The 16,578-nt window shown below is 45.5% G+C and overlaps 1 protein-coding gene across 1 annotated transcript; it reads right to left on the bottom strand.

Annotated features, from left to right (window-relative positions):
• Nucleotides 1–1,845: 1,845 nt before the first annotated feature.
• LOC306711565 (calmodulin-1) lies at nt 1,846–13,535 on the bottom strand. Its single transcript, XM_079180566.1, has 6 exons — nt 13,425–13,535; nt 8,641–8,671; nt 7,816–7,959; nt 4,038–4,144; nt 3,607–3,742; nt 1,846–2,920 (listed from the first exon to the last, which is right to left on the bottom strand). The coding sequence occupies exons 1-6, from the start codon at nt 13,425–13,427 to the stop codon at nt 2,892–2,894; spliced, it is 450 nt and encodes a 149-aa protein (XP_079036692.1). The 5' UTR covers nt 13,428–13,535; the 3' UTR covers nt 1,846–2,891.
• Nucleotides 13,536–16,578: the final 3,043 nt, after the last annotated feature.

The following is a 16,578-nucleotide window of genomic DNA, read 5'->3' as shown; positions in this document are numbered from 1 at the left end:
TTCTCATGTTTCCTTACCTCCTCATCCCTCACTCCCTAACTGTCCGTGATGGATCTGTCCCCGGTGTTTTAAAAAGCTAAATAAGTTATTAGCATGACATCATCCAGCTAGCCAAACCTGTCTGGTGCAGCTAGTAGAGAAGCTTCATGTACTGCTTCTCTTTCCCGCTAGTCTGCTGTCTGATTGTGAGGTCAGGCTGATCTGGGATCAGCTCTTTCACTGTACTTTCTCCTCAAACTTCTCCTCTCAGACGGATCTTGGAGGAGTAGTGCTCGCGTTGGCGCTCACGCTCGCCTGTAGAGACTTCTCCTGACGAGAACGCGCAGCTAGTGGGGCCAAAACGATTAGGCCCCACTCTGAATCTATTTGAGGACGCTGATTGGCTAAATTGTATGTCACTCATTTATATCTTTAATCAGCGATTGGCTAAACTGCTTCATAGACCCGCCTCGGTGGGGCCAGCCCCACTAGGTGCGCGTTCTCAGACGTGCACACAAGCGGAGATGACGAGCAGACCGGCTGCATACAAAATCCTTATTGTCCCTTTTGACCCATGAAGTTCAGGTCTTCTGCCCGCTGCCATTTCGATTACATACTATAGTATGACTTTTATGTAAATGTTAATGGCTTACTATGCTATAACTTATTATTAAACCTAAAAATAAGATGAAGCAACGCTTCATACATATCGATTTACTTCAATATTTCAATGTATTGGTTGACTATTAATTTCACATCTTATGCATTAATTATTTTAAAAATATTGGAGACACGGGCTTGAAAAAGGAGCTCTGCTATTGTCCTACCAATGTAAACTTCAAGGTTTGAGCACCTGACTTGAGCAGTCAGTCCCAGCTGTGGCTCAACTTCTCGGCGGTTCCTATTGGCTCGTCTGGTGCTGCAGGGAGGGGACAGCTGAGGGCATTAGTTTGCCTGTTTCCTTCAAAAATGAAACAGCATGGCTGTAATAAGGGGACGATAGACATAACAAGTATTGTTACTGGCAGCATTTGGGAGGGTTTCCCTTCCTGTTTCTTGTAACCAACTACTTCCTTCACTGAGCCTCTGTTTATGTGATTAAATTCATGACATAAATCATCCAATGGCTTCTAATCTAGAACAAATTTACAGATAATGAGTGGATGAGGAATGCAGAGACTGTTCTGCATTTTCCCCCTGAAAGCAGAACCCCGCCCCAGCTGTGTAAAAGGAATAAGGTGTGTGTATCTCTCTGTACAGGGCTATGATTAAGGGAAGTGCTGGCTTCATGCTGTAGGTGGGTGGAGAGCTGTCTCAGGCTATCTTTGCTCCTTTCTGAACATGGTCATATTACAGTCCAAATATAGTAAAACAATGCAGCTCTTACTTGACTTTTAAGACATTTAGGTAGTGTTGTGTTAGAGGTATGGTGGAGACCTTTTTGTGCTGTACGCTGTGTGTGTGTGTGTGTTGAGTAAAAGTGCACACAGCAGTAGCGTTGTGGCCTGATTTACCTTACTAGGACAAGCCAACATGGAGTCATCAGCAGAAGCAGGAGGGTTTATTCAAACTCCCACTTGCCTTTTAAAAAAAGAAAACATCCCAGTTACAGCATGTTCCTGTTGCCTAGCAACCAGCCAGGTCTTGAGAGAGAAGAGAGGCGTCATAGATGTGTATGTATATCCACCGCTGAGCACCAGAGCAAACACTCTGCCTCTCCCTCCCCCGTGAGGACGCTCTCTGCAGCCATGAGTCCTACAGGACGCTGCTCTTCATTGATTGATTATTGACACGTTTGTCTTGTTGGTGAACAACATTTGTTGTCTTTTCAACACTCGAGCAAAAAAGAAACGACATGAGACATGATAAAGTTCATGGTCTTTTATTTGAAAAAAAAAAATAAAGACTAGCATGTACAACTTGGAATGAATGTAAACTGAACTCAGACGAACAGTTGCGAAGACTGGTGTGCTGACACCCCTAATAGCATGCGCTGCGAACACAGAACACCCCTCACTACGCTGTTGTCTGAGTCGAGAAACAGAAGAAGAAAAAGAAAAGTGAAGGCCAGTGATTCTCTCTTGCAAGAAAAGAGGACAGACACTCCATCTCAGCGAAAAAAAGAAAGAAAAGAAAGAGAGAAAGAAAACAGAAAGCTCACCGTAAGACTCTTTAAGTCCCCGCTCCTTTAAAAGGGCAGGACGCACAACTACTAAGATGGCCGTCCAAATAACAGAACAAAAACAAAAACATGCCAAACATTTGAAAATGTATTTTTTGTACATTGTTTTTTCTCTTTTTATCTAGCATACAATTAAGTCCCATTCCACTTTAACGCTAGAGTCAGAACCTGGTATACTCGCTCATCTTAACAGTACAGGGTTCCTCTCCAAATACAAAAAACTGTACCAAACCAACAAGAGGACAGCTTATAGTGGAATCAGCACGCTCTGGTAGCCCGGAGGAGGGATGGGGGGGGCAGGGGGTTAGTGCTCCGGTCTCAAGCTGCATGCATGAAGAACAGAAAACAGACAGAGAAAGAAGAGATGGCAGCCCAGACATTTACCACCAGCAAATGGGACTGGAAGGAGTTCGCCAAATGCTTTAGCTTTAGTCTGAAGGTAGTAGTTACAGGGTTTGTTGTTATTATTAGTTTTACTTGTTAAGTACTGATGCTAAACTGATCTCCGGGGGGAGGGGACAGGATCACTAACCATCATTTTCATGCAGATATTTTTGTATATTTTTATATTTTTCCTGTGTGGACAGAAGGATATTTTATTTCAACATTCAATTATTTTCTATACAGAAACAGTATGAATAAATGAACATTTTTTTTTTTCCCAAGAGGTAAGTAAAACATTTTTTTTTTTTTTTTCTTCTAAGCGGGGACAGGACGGGGCGGGCCAGCTTCACTTTGCAGTCATCATCTGTACAAACTCTGCAGAGGGAGAGAGGACAAAAGACAACAGGGACGTCAGCTTTAGGGCTTGCCTGTGAGAGCAGTCACCTGCTAAATTGTTAAACGCTTTATTCATTTGTATTAATCAACCTGTGCAGGTCCAGAACACACATCCTAATTAGTGTCCCCTTTCAAAACAGCTTCCATGTGCACCTCATTAAACACATGTGATTAAAAAGCTGGTGGATGGTGATATGCACGCACACATACAAAATGAATATGATTAAATAAGAGAAGGCTTTCATTGTCTGGTGAGTACATATTCTCCATTGTTCCTTGGTACAATGGGAGTATAAAAGCGGGGCACTTTTCAGCCAGAACTTATGGACTGTTCATAATATATCAACAGCCTTCTAGAAAATGAGCGCAGTCCCTCATGTAATGTTCCAAGGGAGCGACAGTAGGGGGGAGGGAGCGAGAAGGAGTGAAAAGGCTCCTGGCTCACTGATGATAATTCAGAAGGATGGCTTTCTCCCATCTCCGTCTCAGCAGCCTCCATCTAATAACTAATATAATGTGTGGCTGGCTTGTCTGGCGGTCACCCTCAGAGAAATACACAGCTTGGAAAATGAAGTGCTATGGTTCCCCTGTTTAATAAAAGCTTACGCCATGGCCTAGAAACCAAAGCTATTTGTGTGCTTCCTTTACTGCCGTCTTTCTCTTACCTTCATAGTTGACCTGTCCATCACCGTCGATGTCTGCTTCTCGGATCATCTCGTCCACCTCCTCGTCCGTTAGCTTCTCCCCCAGGTTCGTCATGACGTGACGGAGCTCTGCGGCGCTGATGTAGCCATTTCCATCCTGGAAACATTCGGCATTGGATCAAATGTGTGAAACCGAAAAAAATCCCACAGGCTAACGACTTGTGGAGAGAAGAATTAATACCAGATTGATAAATGAGGAGCCATGCCGACAGGTGTTAGGCGGGCAGGAAGTTGGAAAACTTCAAGTTATTTTTGAGTCAGTTATTTAAATAGATTCCCAGATGACTTGACGTCTTGCTCCACATACATTAAAAGGTCAAAATGAAGCTAAAACGTTTGCCAAGCATGGAAACGGTTCTCTCATTTCCTCATTCTGTGAAACCTTTATTTACCTTGTCAAATACCCGGAAAGCCTCGCGGATCTCCTCCTCACTGTCTGTGTCCTTCATTTTTCTGGCCATCATGGTCAGGAACTCCGGGAAGTCAATGGTTCCATTACCTGGAATGGGTGATCAATGAGGAAAATTAAATCAGCAACAAATTGCTGCAATTACTTAAAAGCAAACCAGGATAAGTAGAGCTAATGTAACCCAGCATTTAGATGATGAGAAGCAACGGAGGACTACCAACGTTTACACCCTATAGCTTCTCTCCAGAGGCGTACCTGGCACTGCAACTTGAGACGTGAGTAATCGCAGCGAGGGAGCAGCCCTAAAATCATGTTAATATAAACCTTCCTTCCTGTGATAAACACAGCTACCGCAGGCTGAGAGGACGAGGGGGGGGGCTTTCTTCTTCAGGGAAGCCCTGGGAAGATGTTGCATATTATACACTAGGCAACAGGATAGCAGGGGGACCCATGGCCAGTCATCCATAATGCAGACATATAGTACACTGTGTAGCTCGGCCTTCAAGCAGCCTGGATAAACCTATGGCTCATTTCCTGGTGCCCCTGTCAGAGTCTCTGGCTGGAGGGGAAGGGAGAAGGCCAAAAAGAGGTTGGGGAGCTTCAACCTAGATCCATCCTTCATGTCCACTTATATCCACCCTTAAGTCCTCGTTTGTCCCCCTTTCCCTTCAACATTCTGACACTATGTTTTGGTGGGGCTACTGGCAGCTGCTGTGCTGCAATCGGATCAATATCCATGTAACTGTTGTCAAGACAGGATTACCAGGGGATCAGACCCTCTTGACAGAGGACAGATCTATGAGGAACTCAGCAGCTCACCAACTGACACCACAGGGGGGAGGATGGGATGGCTGGAGAAGGATCTAATGATGGGACGCTCTGCTTTTATGAAGACCTGGAGATGTTGGGAGTAAGCGTGGCGGTGTATTGTAATTAAAAACCGACAAATAAAAAGTCAGGGGATTGAAGAGAAGGTCAGGGACACCGAGGGCAAAGCCCCCGGGAGGATTAGCCACAGGGTGGGACGGATAGGGTGGAGGGATTGTACGCAGATTAACCAATGACAGAGCACGCCTCAGAGAGCCAACGAGAGAACAGAGAGCCAGAATGGATGTGTGTGTGTGTGTGTGTGTGTGTGTGTAACGAAAAAGGATGCAGTAATGTGATGGGGCAGATGGTGATCTCATAGCCTGGGGTAACAATCTAAGGACCTGTTATCTAACACACAGAGACAGCCAGCAGCACCGAGGGAACACATTCTGCCACTGGGGGGTTGGGAGCCGGGCTTGGAGAAGGGCAACTGGCAAACCATCATCTGAGGGGGACAACGACTGGAGAGGCAAGGCAGCCCTCCGGCCATATCTGCTCAACTGCTCCGCAAGCTGCTACCTTGGAGGAGGGAGGGATGGAGGCAAGGAGGGATGAAGATAGGGAGCAAGAGAGAGAAAATGGTGGGAGGGAAAGAGAGAGAGAAAAAAGAGAGAGGGGGGGGGGAGTGAGTGGGCGGTAGAGAGGGAGATGGAGATGAGGGAGCTGTGAAGAGGAGAGAATATAAGGAGTGAACCGAGTGGGAGACGGTGCGATTACACATAAGAGGTGCTGACGCAAACTATGGAAGGCTGAGGCATCTCAGCGCTCTTCAGTGTGTGCTCATTGCTCCTCCTGCATCATAAAGCCAACTTCCATCTCTGAGGAGGGCGAGATGCAGCGTTGTGTAATGATGACGAGTGATGTGCTGTGACTAAAGCTAATATTTATGTCATGCAGTTATTTGATCCCTATTTAAGTCGTTCCACCTTCTATTATACGTCAGGAATATGAAGTCCTGTTTCCTGGAGCAGGTGTGCTGAGCTTGTGTGCTTGTGAGACCAACTGCAGTCATTCCTTCGGATACTGTATCCCACACTGTGTGGCTTTCACAGTCTAATAGCCAGGAGACTAGTTCTTTTTAACAGCGCTCTGTCCGTCTGAGGCCGTCCGTCCTCTCTTCCATTCATTCTACCTCTTTGCCGTAGCCTTCTTGTTTGGTAAATAAAGCACATTTTCAATAGGCCAGCTGACATCCCATGGCTTCTGATGTGGGTACTGGATGTGCAAAGCACAGAGAGACCTTATGTAACCACTTTTATTTTCCATTACTAGCTTCATTGCCGTCTGACCTAGATTGCATCAGCCAAGGGAGGCAGAACAAGGGGATGTTAGTGATGGTGTGTGTGTGTGTGTGTGTGTGTGTGTGTGTGCTTGCTTGCTCCTGGGTGTAACAGAGTGGGCGCTGAGGATGGTGGGAGGACGTTTCAATGAAGGGGCAGCCGTGCTGCGGCGCAATCAATTTCTCCTGATCAATGCGGTCCCATTTACAAAATCCTATAAGCTGACAGAGCAGCGCTGGGCTAAAGGCCCACTTACAGCTCACATCCTCCACTATGCCGCCACAAGGACAGTCAGCTCAGGTGCAAACCAATTTCTACGACTCCTCTCTCTTTATACGTTTTTTTTCTTTCATTCTCTCTATCACAGCACCTTTGGGAGACTCTGCAGTGGAGGATAAAGATCTGTGTTCATGCAGTGACTGAATCTGCCTGAATCATGGTCCTGAGCTAACACTGACAGTCTTTTGACACTTGGCCCGCTCTACTCAACAGCACTGAAAGCACGTCCTGCACACCCATATCTCTGACACTATGATGGAGCTGAACACTCAGTGACTAAACTGCTGACACAGAGGGACACGTCATCTGAAAGTAACGCCGGCCGGACAGTCGGCCTGGATAGTTGGTAGAAAAGGGAGGGAGGTGGGCAACAACACCGAGATGGGGCAGTAATGGATGCTGTACTTAATCCATCATGTAACAGAGCTTTCATCACCGAAGTCATGCAACAGAATGGTTATCTGGAATTATAGTCCTATTCCTCTGAAATGAACCAAAGAACTGCAGCACCTAGCATTGAGGTGAGGTTGGTCATTACACTGATTAAAACGGGGCGTGAGCAGGAAAGGATCAGTTCAACTGCTGATGGGAACGGAATGGCATCACCTTATTAACCTAAATATTAAAACCCTTCCCACTCGCTTACTTTGTAAAATGGGAGTGCAATTAACAGATTAACTGCTGATTATCCATCTTTGAAATACAGTTTCCCAGAAGTGTGCACTGAGAGTTTGTCCTGTGACATGTTTCAACTGCCTGGATGGAAAAGCAAACTCAAAACAGATGTAAATCTCTGCTGTCTTTGTAATGCAGGACATTTCTAGCAACCCATGATGAGTTAGTCCTCCCTTCTGTTTAAGATGTATTACTCGATTTCATTATGTGGCACCTGATATGATCTCTTTAACAGTTAACAATAACTTAACATCAAATCAAAGAGGGACGTACCTAACGATTATTTGATTTGATTAGTCGACTAATTGAAGTGATAATTCTTAGGGTTATTTCTAAATTTCCTGATTAATATAACGCTGAATTTATCCAAAATAAAATATAACAAACTGGTCTGATTAATATTTATTTTATTTAATCATCTTAAAAACGAACAGATGTAACACGATAACAGGCTGTATTGTCAGATGCCTGATCAGAAAAATAATAGTTGACATAAATTCAGAAGGATTGCTATATGACACATTAATTAATAACCCTTTCCCTAAACTTCTACACTCGTAGATTGTGGGTCAGGTCTTTTAGCAGCAGCTAGTTCTCTGGGGGAATGTATATTTCAGCGAATCCTCTCAGCCCTAAAATACAAGTGTGTATACTGACCGTCAGCGTCCACCTCATTGATCATGTCCTGCAGCTCTGCCTCTGTGGGGTTCTGGCCCAGCGACCTCATGACGGTGCCCAGCTCTTTGGTGGTGATGGTGCCGTCGCCGTCCTTGTCGAATAAGGAGAAAGCCTCCTTGAACTCTGCCAGGGTGGAGGAAAGAGTGGGAGGTTAAGAGTACCGCTGCTATGCGGTTACAGAAATGTTAGGACGCTGCAGTCAGGTCGCAAACGTTAATCAATCACCTGTGACTAAAGTTATACTGTGTTAACTAAGCTCATGCTTGTCTGTAAATTGGCCCTCATGAGTGTGGACAGAGGTGAAGTTGTAAATGTGCTGAGCTCTGAGAACCACACAGAGATCTTATCTCAGACTGTGAGAGGACAGAAGGATGCAGAATCCTGGCAGTGATAGCAGGCTTCTAAACGATAGGCCATAAAGAGCCATCCAGGGAGGACCAGGAAATAGTGAGCATTAGCACAAGCTAATTAGCCACAGAGGGGGTTTGCCTGAGATGAAACGGTGCAGCCTCTAGTTTTAGTACAAAGGCCACATAATTTATTAATCAAGAATATCAAGGTGCCTCAGTGAATCAACCTGCTCATAAGCTCACCTGGAAAAATGTATATTTAATGTTGCTTCATGGGTTTTACTCCTGACATGCTGTAAATGCTTCTTCCTCTTACTTCCTGTTCAGTTTGAAAAGCTAATGATCTATCAAGTCCTTCAATGTTCTGTTTCACACCATGTTCAAGTGTGGTGGAGGCAACCAGAGCAGCTAATGCCAGTGTGTATGTGAGGAAGGGAGTAAAGGAGACCCCTACCTGCAATCTGCTCCTCTGTTAGTTGGTCAGCCTGTGGTTGGAAAAAAAGAAAAAGGGGGTTACAAACATCAAAGTTTCTCGACAAGGCAACAATTCCAAATAAAAAACTGTTGCGTCACTACATTCCTCGTCGTCCCCACCCACCGATCACCACGTGGCTCAACACTGGCCTCAGTGTTACTGTTCTGGGAGTGTTGGGCCATCGCCAGAGGCCTCAGCTGGAATCTTCTCTCAGGACAGCTAACTTTTACCAACGACAACAATCCCACATGAACTACTAGCCTCATTAGCTAGCACCCAATGCACCGGGGGAGGGAGCGCCAATCAGTTAGAGGACTTGTTTCAATTTCTATAATTGAACTTTTCCTTTCAATTTCTTATCTAAATGGCATGTTCTTCTCTGAGTAGAACCGTACCATGCTATTGATTTGGTCCCTGTCATAGCTTAATGCCGATTGGATCCCACCTTGACTCCAGTCTGATTCTGATGCTTAAAATCAGTAATCAGACTTGGACGTTATCAAGATATCTTTTAAAGCTCCGATATAGAGAGCTCTACAAAAGGCACTGCACAAGATGTTATTCCCAGCTGAGAAGTGGCTCCATGGGATCCAGTCACACCATGTTCAAAGAGTAGGCTACACCATGGCGGTCCACACAAGAGGGACTGCTTGGGCAAAGAGATGCTGCAATAAGATGGTTGAGGTGCTGCCTCCAGACCAAGAGGGGTTGTTCCAGGACATACCAGCATGGCCAGACCAACAGGAAAGAAGGCCTGCTGGGTCCCATGCCTGCTCCCTCCTCTAGCTGGGGCTCCATGATGGCTGATAGTGACTCACACGTGCTAGAAGTGGTTTTTCAGGCGAGCGTCCACTTCCAGGCCTTTTACATAGAAAGATGCAGCCTCTTTGTGAAGGAGCTACTGTTTTTAAACACAAACCCTCAGCAGCAAAGTGTGAATACAAAGCTTGAGGCGCAAATAACTCCCACATGTTCCCTTCCATCCCCGCTTCATATAAAAAAAGATTTTCTTTAATTATTATTAACAGACCACACTGACAACGTTGGGCCTGGCAGCAAAGGAACACACACAGATAAAACTAGAGTAGTCACAGATGTGCACACTAACATATAACACACACACACACACACACACACACACACACACACACACACACACACACACACACACACACACACACACACACACACACACACACACACACACACACACACACACACACACACTGAGTTCCTCTTAATGGCATTCTTCCTCATCACCAATACTTTCCATCCCCATGTTTCCTGTGAATTAGTCAGAGAAGCCAGTTCTGCCTCAAAGCGCATTCCTTCAGCCTGTCGGTGTGTTAATGTTTGTACAAGCAATCTAGCCGTGGATACCGCCAAGCAAACAAGCAAACAATAACAAAACCACCGTAAGTCCCAAATTAGAGCCTTATAAAGTCCATGTTTGGAGGTAGAGCTTCTGTATTTTGTAAAAACGTACCAGTAAATTGAATTTGATTGGGTTGGACTGGACAAGATTCAGCAGATGACAAACTGCGAGCTGACATTTGACTTTTCAGAAACAAGAGGCCTCTCCCCACCGCTTGAGTAGCAGCAGCCACAGGATGGATTGATCCAGCCAGCGAGGGGCTTCATGGACAACATCGGCAGCGCTCATAAATTAGCTGACATGATTCAATGCTTTTCCTCTCCCTCCCGCGCCCTCTTCCTGTCTCCAGTTCCATTCATGAGAATCAGAAATGTCAAGAGACAAAACCGCTAACGCGCCGCCCACCATCACCAATACTCTCTTTCTCATTTGTGTTTTTTTCTGGTGCCATCTTTCTTCTGTCCCTCTCATCTCTTCCTGTTCATTTCTCACCCCCTCTTTGTCGAGAAGTCTCCCTTCCTTTCTCTCCTTAGTCACCCTCTTTGTCATGCTGTGTCACTACTGCGTCTCTTTCTGTCCCCTGCTGTCTCTCTAAGTGGACTGGGTGTGGGGTTTGGTGACTCAGTGCTATGGATCCTCCACTGGCTTAGGCCCAAGCTGTTGGAGCCTCACGGTGCTGCTGCACCACCAGGCCCATCCCTTCCTTTTCTCCTCTTTCCTCCTTCTTTCTCTGGCACTTGGACTTCAGCCAATACTAACTCCTCCTCCTCCTCCAGACCTTATCCCCTCTGTGCGTCTCTTCTGTCTCTCTATATGTGACATACAGTTCAGAGGAAACTCCCTGTGATTCACCCTCCACAGCGCTCTATAGACGGGCTTGTTCACTGCCAGGCCTCCAGCCTGATAACAGCTTGTAGAGGAGTGTTTGGGGATCGGGGGCTCTGCTGGCACCAGTGGGTCAACCACTCCCTCTGTTGCCCGGGCAGCCGGCCCCAGCAATGCGCTTCAAACAAGACTGCGGAGGCAAGAGGCAGTTCATTGGGCCAGCGAGGATGTCATATTACCCTTGTACAAACATACTGCATCGCTCACTGTTCACACTAGCTTTAACTTCATAGGGGATGCAAAATGGTGGTCTTTATCAACGCTGTAGGCACTTTTTAAATTTCTGATCTGTCACAGAGAGGGGCCCAAACAATTCCTGAAGAAGCTTGCTTCTCTATATTCACTGAGTGAAAGACGCACAACCAACTGTCACTCCGACAGATGGGTATGACACACACACACACACACTTCCATTCATCCTAACACAAGCACAAATACAAAGAGTGAGTGTGGCACACACACTTCCTTTCTATGGAGCTGAGCTCCACAGAGCGCTGAACGCCTCTTCTCTTTGAGGCTGGACAAAAGACAGTGAGGCCCCGGGGCCCGGGCTGTGTCTGGAGGGGAGGAGGGAGAGAGGATGGGTGTAAACAACAGCAGCCTCCCCACGCCCTGCGGACAGGGCCGGTCCACCGTATGGCCTGGTGGTACTCCTCCGCACCGCAGAGAGCACTTAGTGGCTCCTGGAAACCGGGAACATGGGACATGGCTAGGTGTTGCCGCCAAGCATATCAATTATTCATCGCAGCGGATCAGATGTCCGTCAACTCACTAAACATGCATCAGCAAACAAGAGCGTAGCAGCAATAGGATAGGGCCTTAGCATGGTCCCACTACTTATTCGATACTTCCAGCTCAACGGGGGAGGCCGTTTCCACTTCAATGGCGGCATTGAGGCTGACAAGATGCTTACGACTGTGGATTTTACTTTTCAGAGATACTGATACGCAGGCTAACTCCATAACAATTCCAATTTACACTCCCATTACTGCGCCGTGTTGTAAAACCAAACTGCATCGCAGCTCGATACCATACATGGGATATTTGATCAGAGGTACAGCTTCTTGACTCCCTCTGGGCCATTAATGATCTATCAGGCTTGATAATCAATGGATTAGTTTGAAGGACTCTTTTCCACATGCAGGTCATTTCCACCCGGTAACCTCTCCGTGTGTGACTAGAAGGTTTCATTAGCTGGTTGCAGATGTCAGTGTGTGTGTGAGAGAGTGTCTCCAACATCTGGCTAGAATGGCGTGGTAATGTGCATGTTAATGTGTTTTGCAGTCACTGAGGCCTATTGAAACTGTATTTTTTCAGAATGTAAGTTGCACCAGCATAATACATAAGCTTTTAAAATATGTAAGTATTAAAGTGGCACCATGGTCCTGTGATATTCGTATTTGGTTTGGAAAAAGTCACTAAACTTCACAGCTGTTGATGTTTTGTGGTGGCCAGAGCCAGAGAGAGCTTCACGGACTACTCTCACGGGAGCCACATTTGCATGGCATCGAAAATTTGCAAAGAGGCAACCAAATGAGCCGACATAAGACCAGCAGATAGCACGGGCCGAGATAAACCCCCAGAGCTGCAGTCAGGGCGGAACTGCGTCTCGTGCCGTGTGTAGTAGCCTTTACACTGTAGCTATAACTGTGTAATTACAGAATATGGTCCGTTTCCGTTGCGGAACACTGACGAGATACAACAGTGTCGTTACCCATCATGCCTCGGCTCGGCTCGAGCAGCAAGATGGTGCAACAGAGAAAAAGGGAAGCCATACGCAGCCAGCTCACTCTCCTCATAGGTGTGTGGGGGGGGGGGGGGCACCGTGTGGACGGGGGGGGGGGGGGGGGGCACCGTGTGGACGGCGGAAACTGAGAATAAAACCGATATCTCTCCAACAGATTGTTGAAACATGTCGGCTCCGATAGAGAAAATGTCCGCGTATGGCTCTGCCGTGTCTCTAGCAACGTTAGGTGGGCTTCCCAACACGCCTGCGCTCATAAAGCGGATTGTAAAATGCACCCTAATGCATGTATGGCTGCAGAATTATCCTGTAATGACCCAGAATAGCTAGCAAGTTATTCCCATACCACTCATTCTAGTCCAAGAATTAATTCGATCTGCACCTTGCAGCCGCAAACCAGCTACTTGACCCGACGTAGACCAATACCAAATAATGCCGTATGAATTGCGCAGTTATGAGGAAATACAGTTTGGAAGGTGGACATTATTTCAGCCATAAACCCACAAAGACGACTAAAGACAGCCCATAGCAGAGCTTCTGTTCACCCCATGCACTAGCTAGAACATATCAAATGCGGTTTGCGGGCGTTTTCCGTCTCCGTACGAATAGCTCCTATCGGAATCAATGACTGAATAGCAGATATGAAACATGCAGGAACGGAAAGGCATTCGTCTACACCGCGTTATCACTTGTAGGAAACAGGCTGCGCTAGAATTGAAACGCATTTCCTCACCGCACAGAATGAATGACAATACATACCATGGCGGATGGGTTGTGTGCTTGTTGGTCTGTGGAGGCAGACTAGGAGTGTGCTCGTTCCTTAGATGGAGTTCCACTGGCGGGTTAGGAGTGTGTATATCGGCCGTGGCCAGAATGGGGATTGCCTGTGTATCCCTCCGCGCACTAGCACTGATCACTCACTTCCTTATTTCGATTTGAGGGTTGCTGCAGCGGCGCAGGCCTCCAGCAGAAGACATGAAGACATGTCAATCACCGGGGCATCCTCCTCACACTCACATGAAAGTACACAACTGGAGATGCACTGGATGTTTGGAGGATGATTGTTAACACTGTCTTTGCGTGGTAATGTTTGCATGATGTACATTAAGAGTGGTGCCCATAAAACATATCTGGATATACTAAACACAGAGTACACACTGGGTTCAAACCTCCACAGTTAATATTTTGCTGTGCTGAGTTAGTCACTGACCTCCATCACAGGAAACAAGGCCAACGTCCTGTAAGGTGAACCTGTATGGGTGTTTTTAGGTGAAAATACTTGTATTCACATGGATTTTTGCTCTATATAATCACCAATCACCTTTTTATATGCTTTCGAGAAGCAGTATTTAATGTGTTTTTTTATGGTAGGCCCCTTGGGAGCTGTCAGGCCAGGTTAGATTAGTGGCATTAAAGCTGCAAATTAAAGTTACGGCCAAATAGTTATTGAGGTGTTAATGGTTTACATAAACAACGGAATAAACTTTGAGTGGGCAAAAACAAACTACAGCTGAACTGAGCCACCATCTTTATCATCCCATATGTAAATGTACAGGGTACAATAAGGAGTTTTGGTAATTGTCACTTATCTAGAATTTCTCCCATTTTTTACTGCCTGATAACCATCACAAGTCATTGTAAAATAAGGATAAAATAAATCAACAACCAAATTCGTGGAAGACAGTGGGCATTTGGTAAAATTACGACAATCATAAATATAATTTAGACAATTAAAGCCTATGGCTTCAACATACAGTCTAGCAAGGCTAATATGTCTTAAGATTTGTCTGAGATTTCCAAATGAAAAGTGCGTTACAAATAAAATGCATTATTATTATTATTAATCCACTAAAGGTCAATTTATCAATAATTATATTGCCATGTGTAGCAATTCTGATTACCGTAATAGAACTCATAGGCTTGAAAAAATGCAGACTGTGCCTTTAAATTGTAGCATATCATTGTCATACCTCTCAACTTCACAGGATTTAACTTAAGATCAACTTCACTTTTGAAAAATCAAATCCCCAATGGTACATTAGCTACCATCCATCCACCTGGCTTCTTATTATTCCAAAAAGAGAGTTAGATTTCCCTATCCCAGAGTACTAGTTTTTAAGTGCGGAAGGATACCACTAGTGTAGGAAGTAGCCCGGCTGACACTGGAGAATTTGCCGTGGCGGTGTGTGATGGCGTTTCTGATTGGCCGCTGCAGACCTGCAATATTATACTCCATGTGTCGGCCGCTTTGATTGGCTACACGGGACCTGCATTGCACCAGGCAGTGGCACTTAACGGAAATATAATAAATATAAATACAGGAAACGTAAAAACCAAAGCACCATCCAGCACCGCGTTTCCAGAGATTCATCAGTGCGTGTAATTATTTGGATTTGTTTGGTCGAGACGGGTGGAAAATGCGACAGGTTTCCATTGGTGCGGGCTAAATGTTTGATAGGCTCGACATGGGAAGTGCGCAGACTTACTATTGGCTACTACAAAGTGTGGTAGGGCTACGTGGAATTAACAATGAAGCGCAGCAGGGTCGGTGCCTCCGTATTTAAGCGGCACACAACTGTGGCGCGTTGCATTTCACGACCAAAACGAGCCTGTCGTGTTATTTACTGAAGCTAACATGTCTGCCTCCTCCTCAATGAAACGCATAGACTTCGGTAGGTAGAATGACTCCGCAGAATTGGGCAGAGCAGTTGGTATCGTGTTGTCATAATCCTCAGACACAAGTCCTCCAGTCTCTGTGAGGTGGACCTGACACAAGCTCCACCAAGCGGACAAAGTGTAGAAGTAATCAGCGGCTGTGTCCAGCAGCCAGGTGGCAACGCGGAAGGAGGAGCCGCCAAACCCTTCAACAGACCCGGATGTGTTCGATGCAAAAACAACCACACACACGTCTAGAATTCACTGCAATGTGTTAGTGACGGGTGGGTAGCTTTAGTGTTCCCCACTCATAGCGTTGGTTCGGTCTCTCAATGTGTTTGTGTGCATCACTGTCCTGAACACTAAAACTAGAGCAGAGTCATTATTATTCATCACAAACTCCCTGAATAGTGTTGCTTTTTTTTTAAAAAAAAGTGTTTTTCTTATATAGCAAAATGGGAATACAATCTAAGTGTCGCTGTGCAATCCTGTTGACAAATAAAACGACCTTGAACCTTGTTTAGTTGAATATAACAAGAATATAATAGGGAGGAATAATCTTTATTGTATTTGTAGACTGCATATATCACTGTAGTGTGTATGCTGCAGTACTGCAGCTTATATTGCAGACAGGTGCTGTAGCTTGTTTTAGTTCATTGTGTATATGCACATGTATCATCATCATGTCATCAATCATAGGAACCGTTTTCCCGTGGAACCTAGCAAGAGTAGCTGCTAAACTGGTAACAGCTCATGTAGATCCACTGAAGAAAAACAAACGTCTTCATGTTCCACATTAACTTGTGGAAGGTCTCCGCGAACATTTCAGCACCACGTGGCACATCTGTGCAGTTCAGCGAGGCAGTGTGCTCCTCTCATCAGGTCAAGGAACTCCAACCCAAGAGGAGCCATTTCATTTGTTAATCGACTGGAACTAATCGGGACTTCTTACTGGATTTGTTCAGTGGTTTGTTTTTTGCCCCGTTTATCAGGAGAAATGAGATTTTGCATAATCAGAGGTATATTTGTACACATCTCCCAGTCACCACCTCACTCACAGGAGTACACACACACGGTTGTTTTATAGCTTTACTCCTGGCAGCATCACAGAGGAGAGGATGAGCATTGTCACCTTTAACCTCTTGCAGCCCTTTATAGATGATACATTTAACAATAAGGATTAGTCAGCACCCACTCCAGACTGAGCATAATAGCTTAAAGTATACAAATAGATTGTTGATTTGATCGTTATCATAAA

The sequence above is a fragment of the Pholis gunnellus genome (genome assembly GCF_910591455.1).
Source record: "Pholis gunnellus genome assembly, chromosome: 19".
Taxonomy (NCBI): domain Eukaryota; kingdom Metazoa; phylum Chordata; class Actinopteri; order Perciformes; family Pholidae; genus Pholis; species Pholis gunnellus.
Note: the sequence above shows the minus strand (reverse complement) of the source record. Positions and strands in the feature narration are given on the sequence as shown.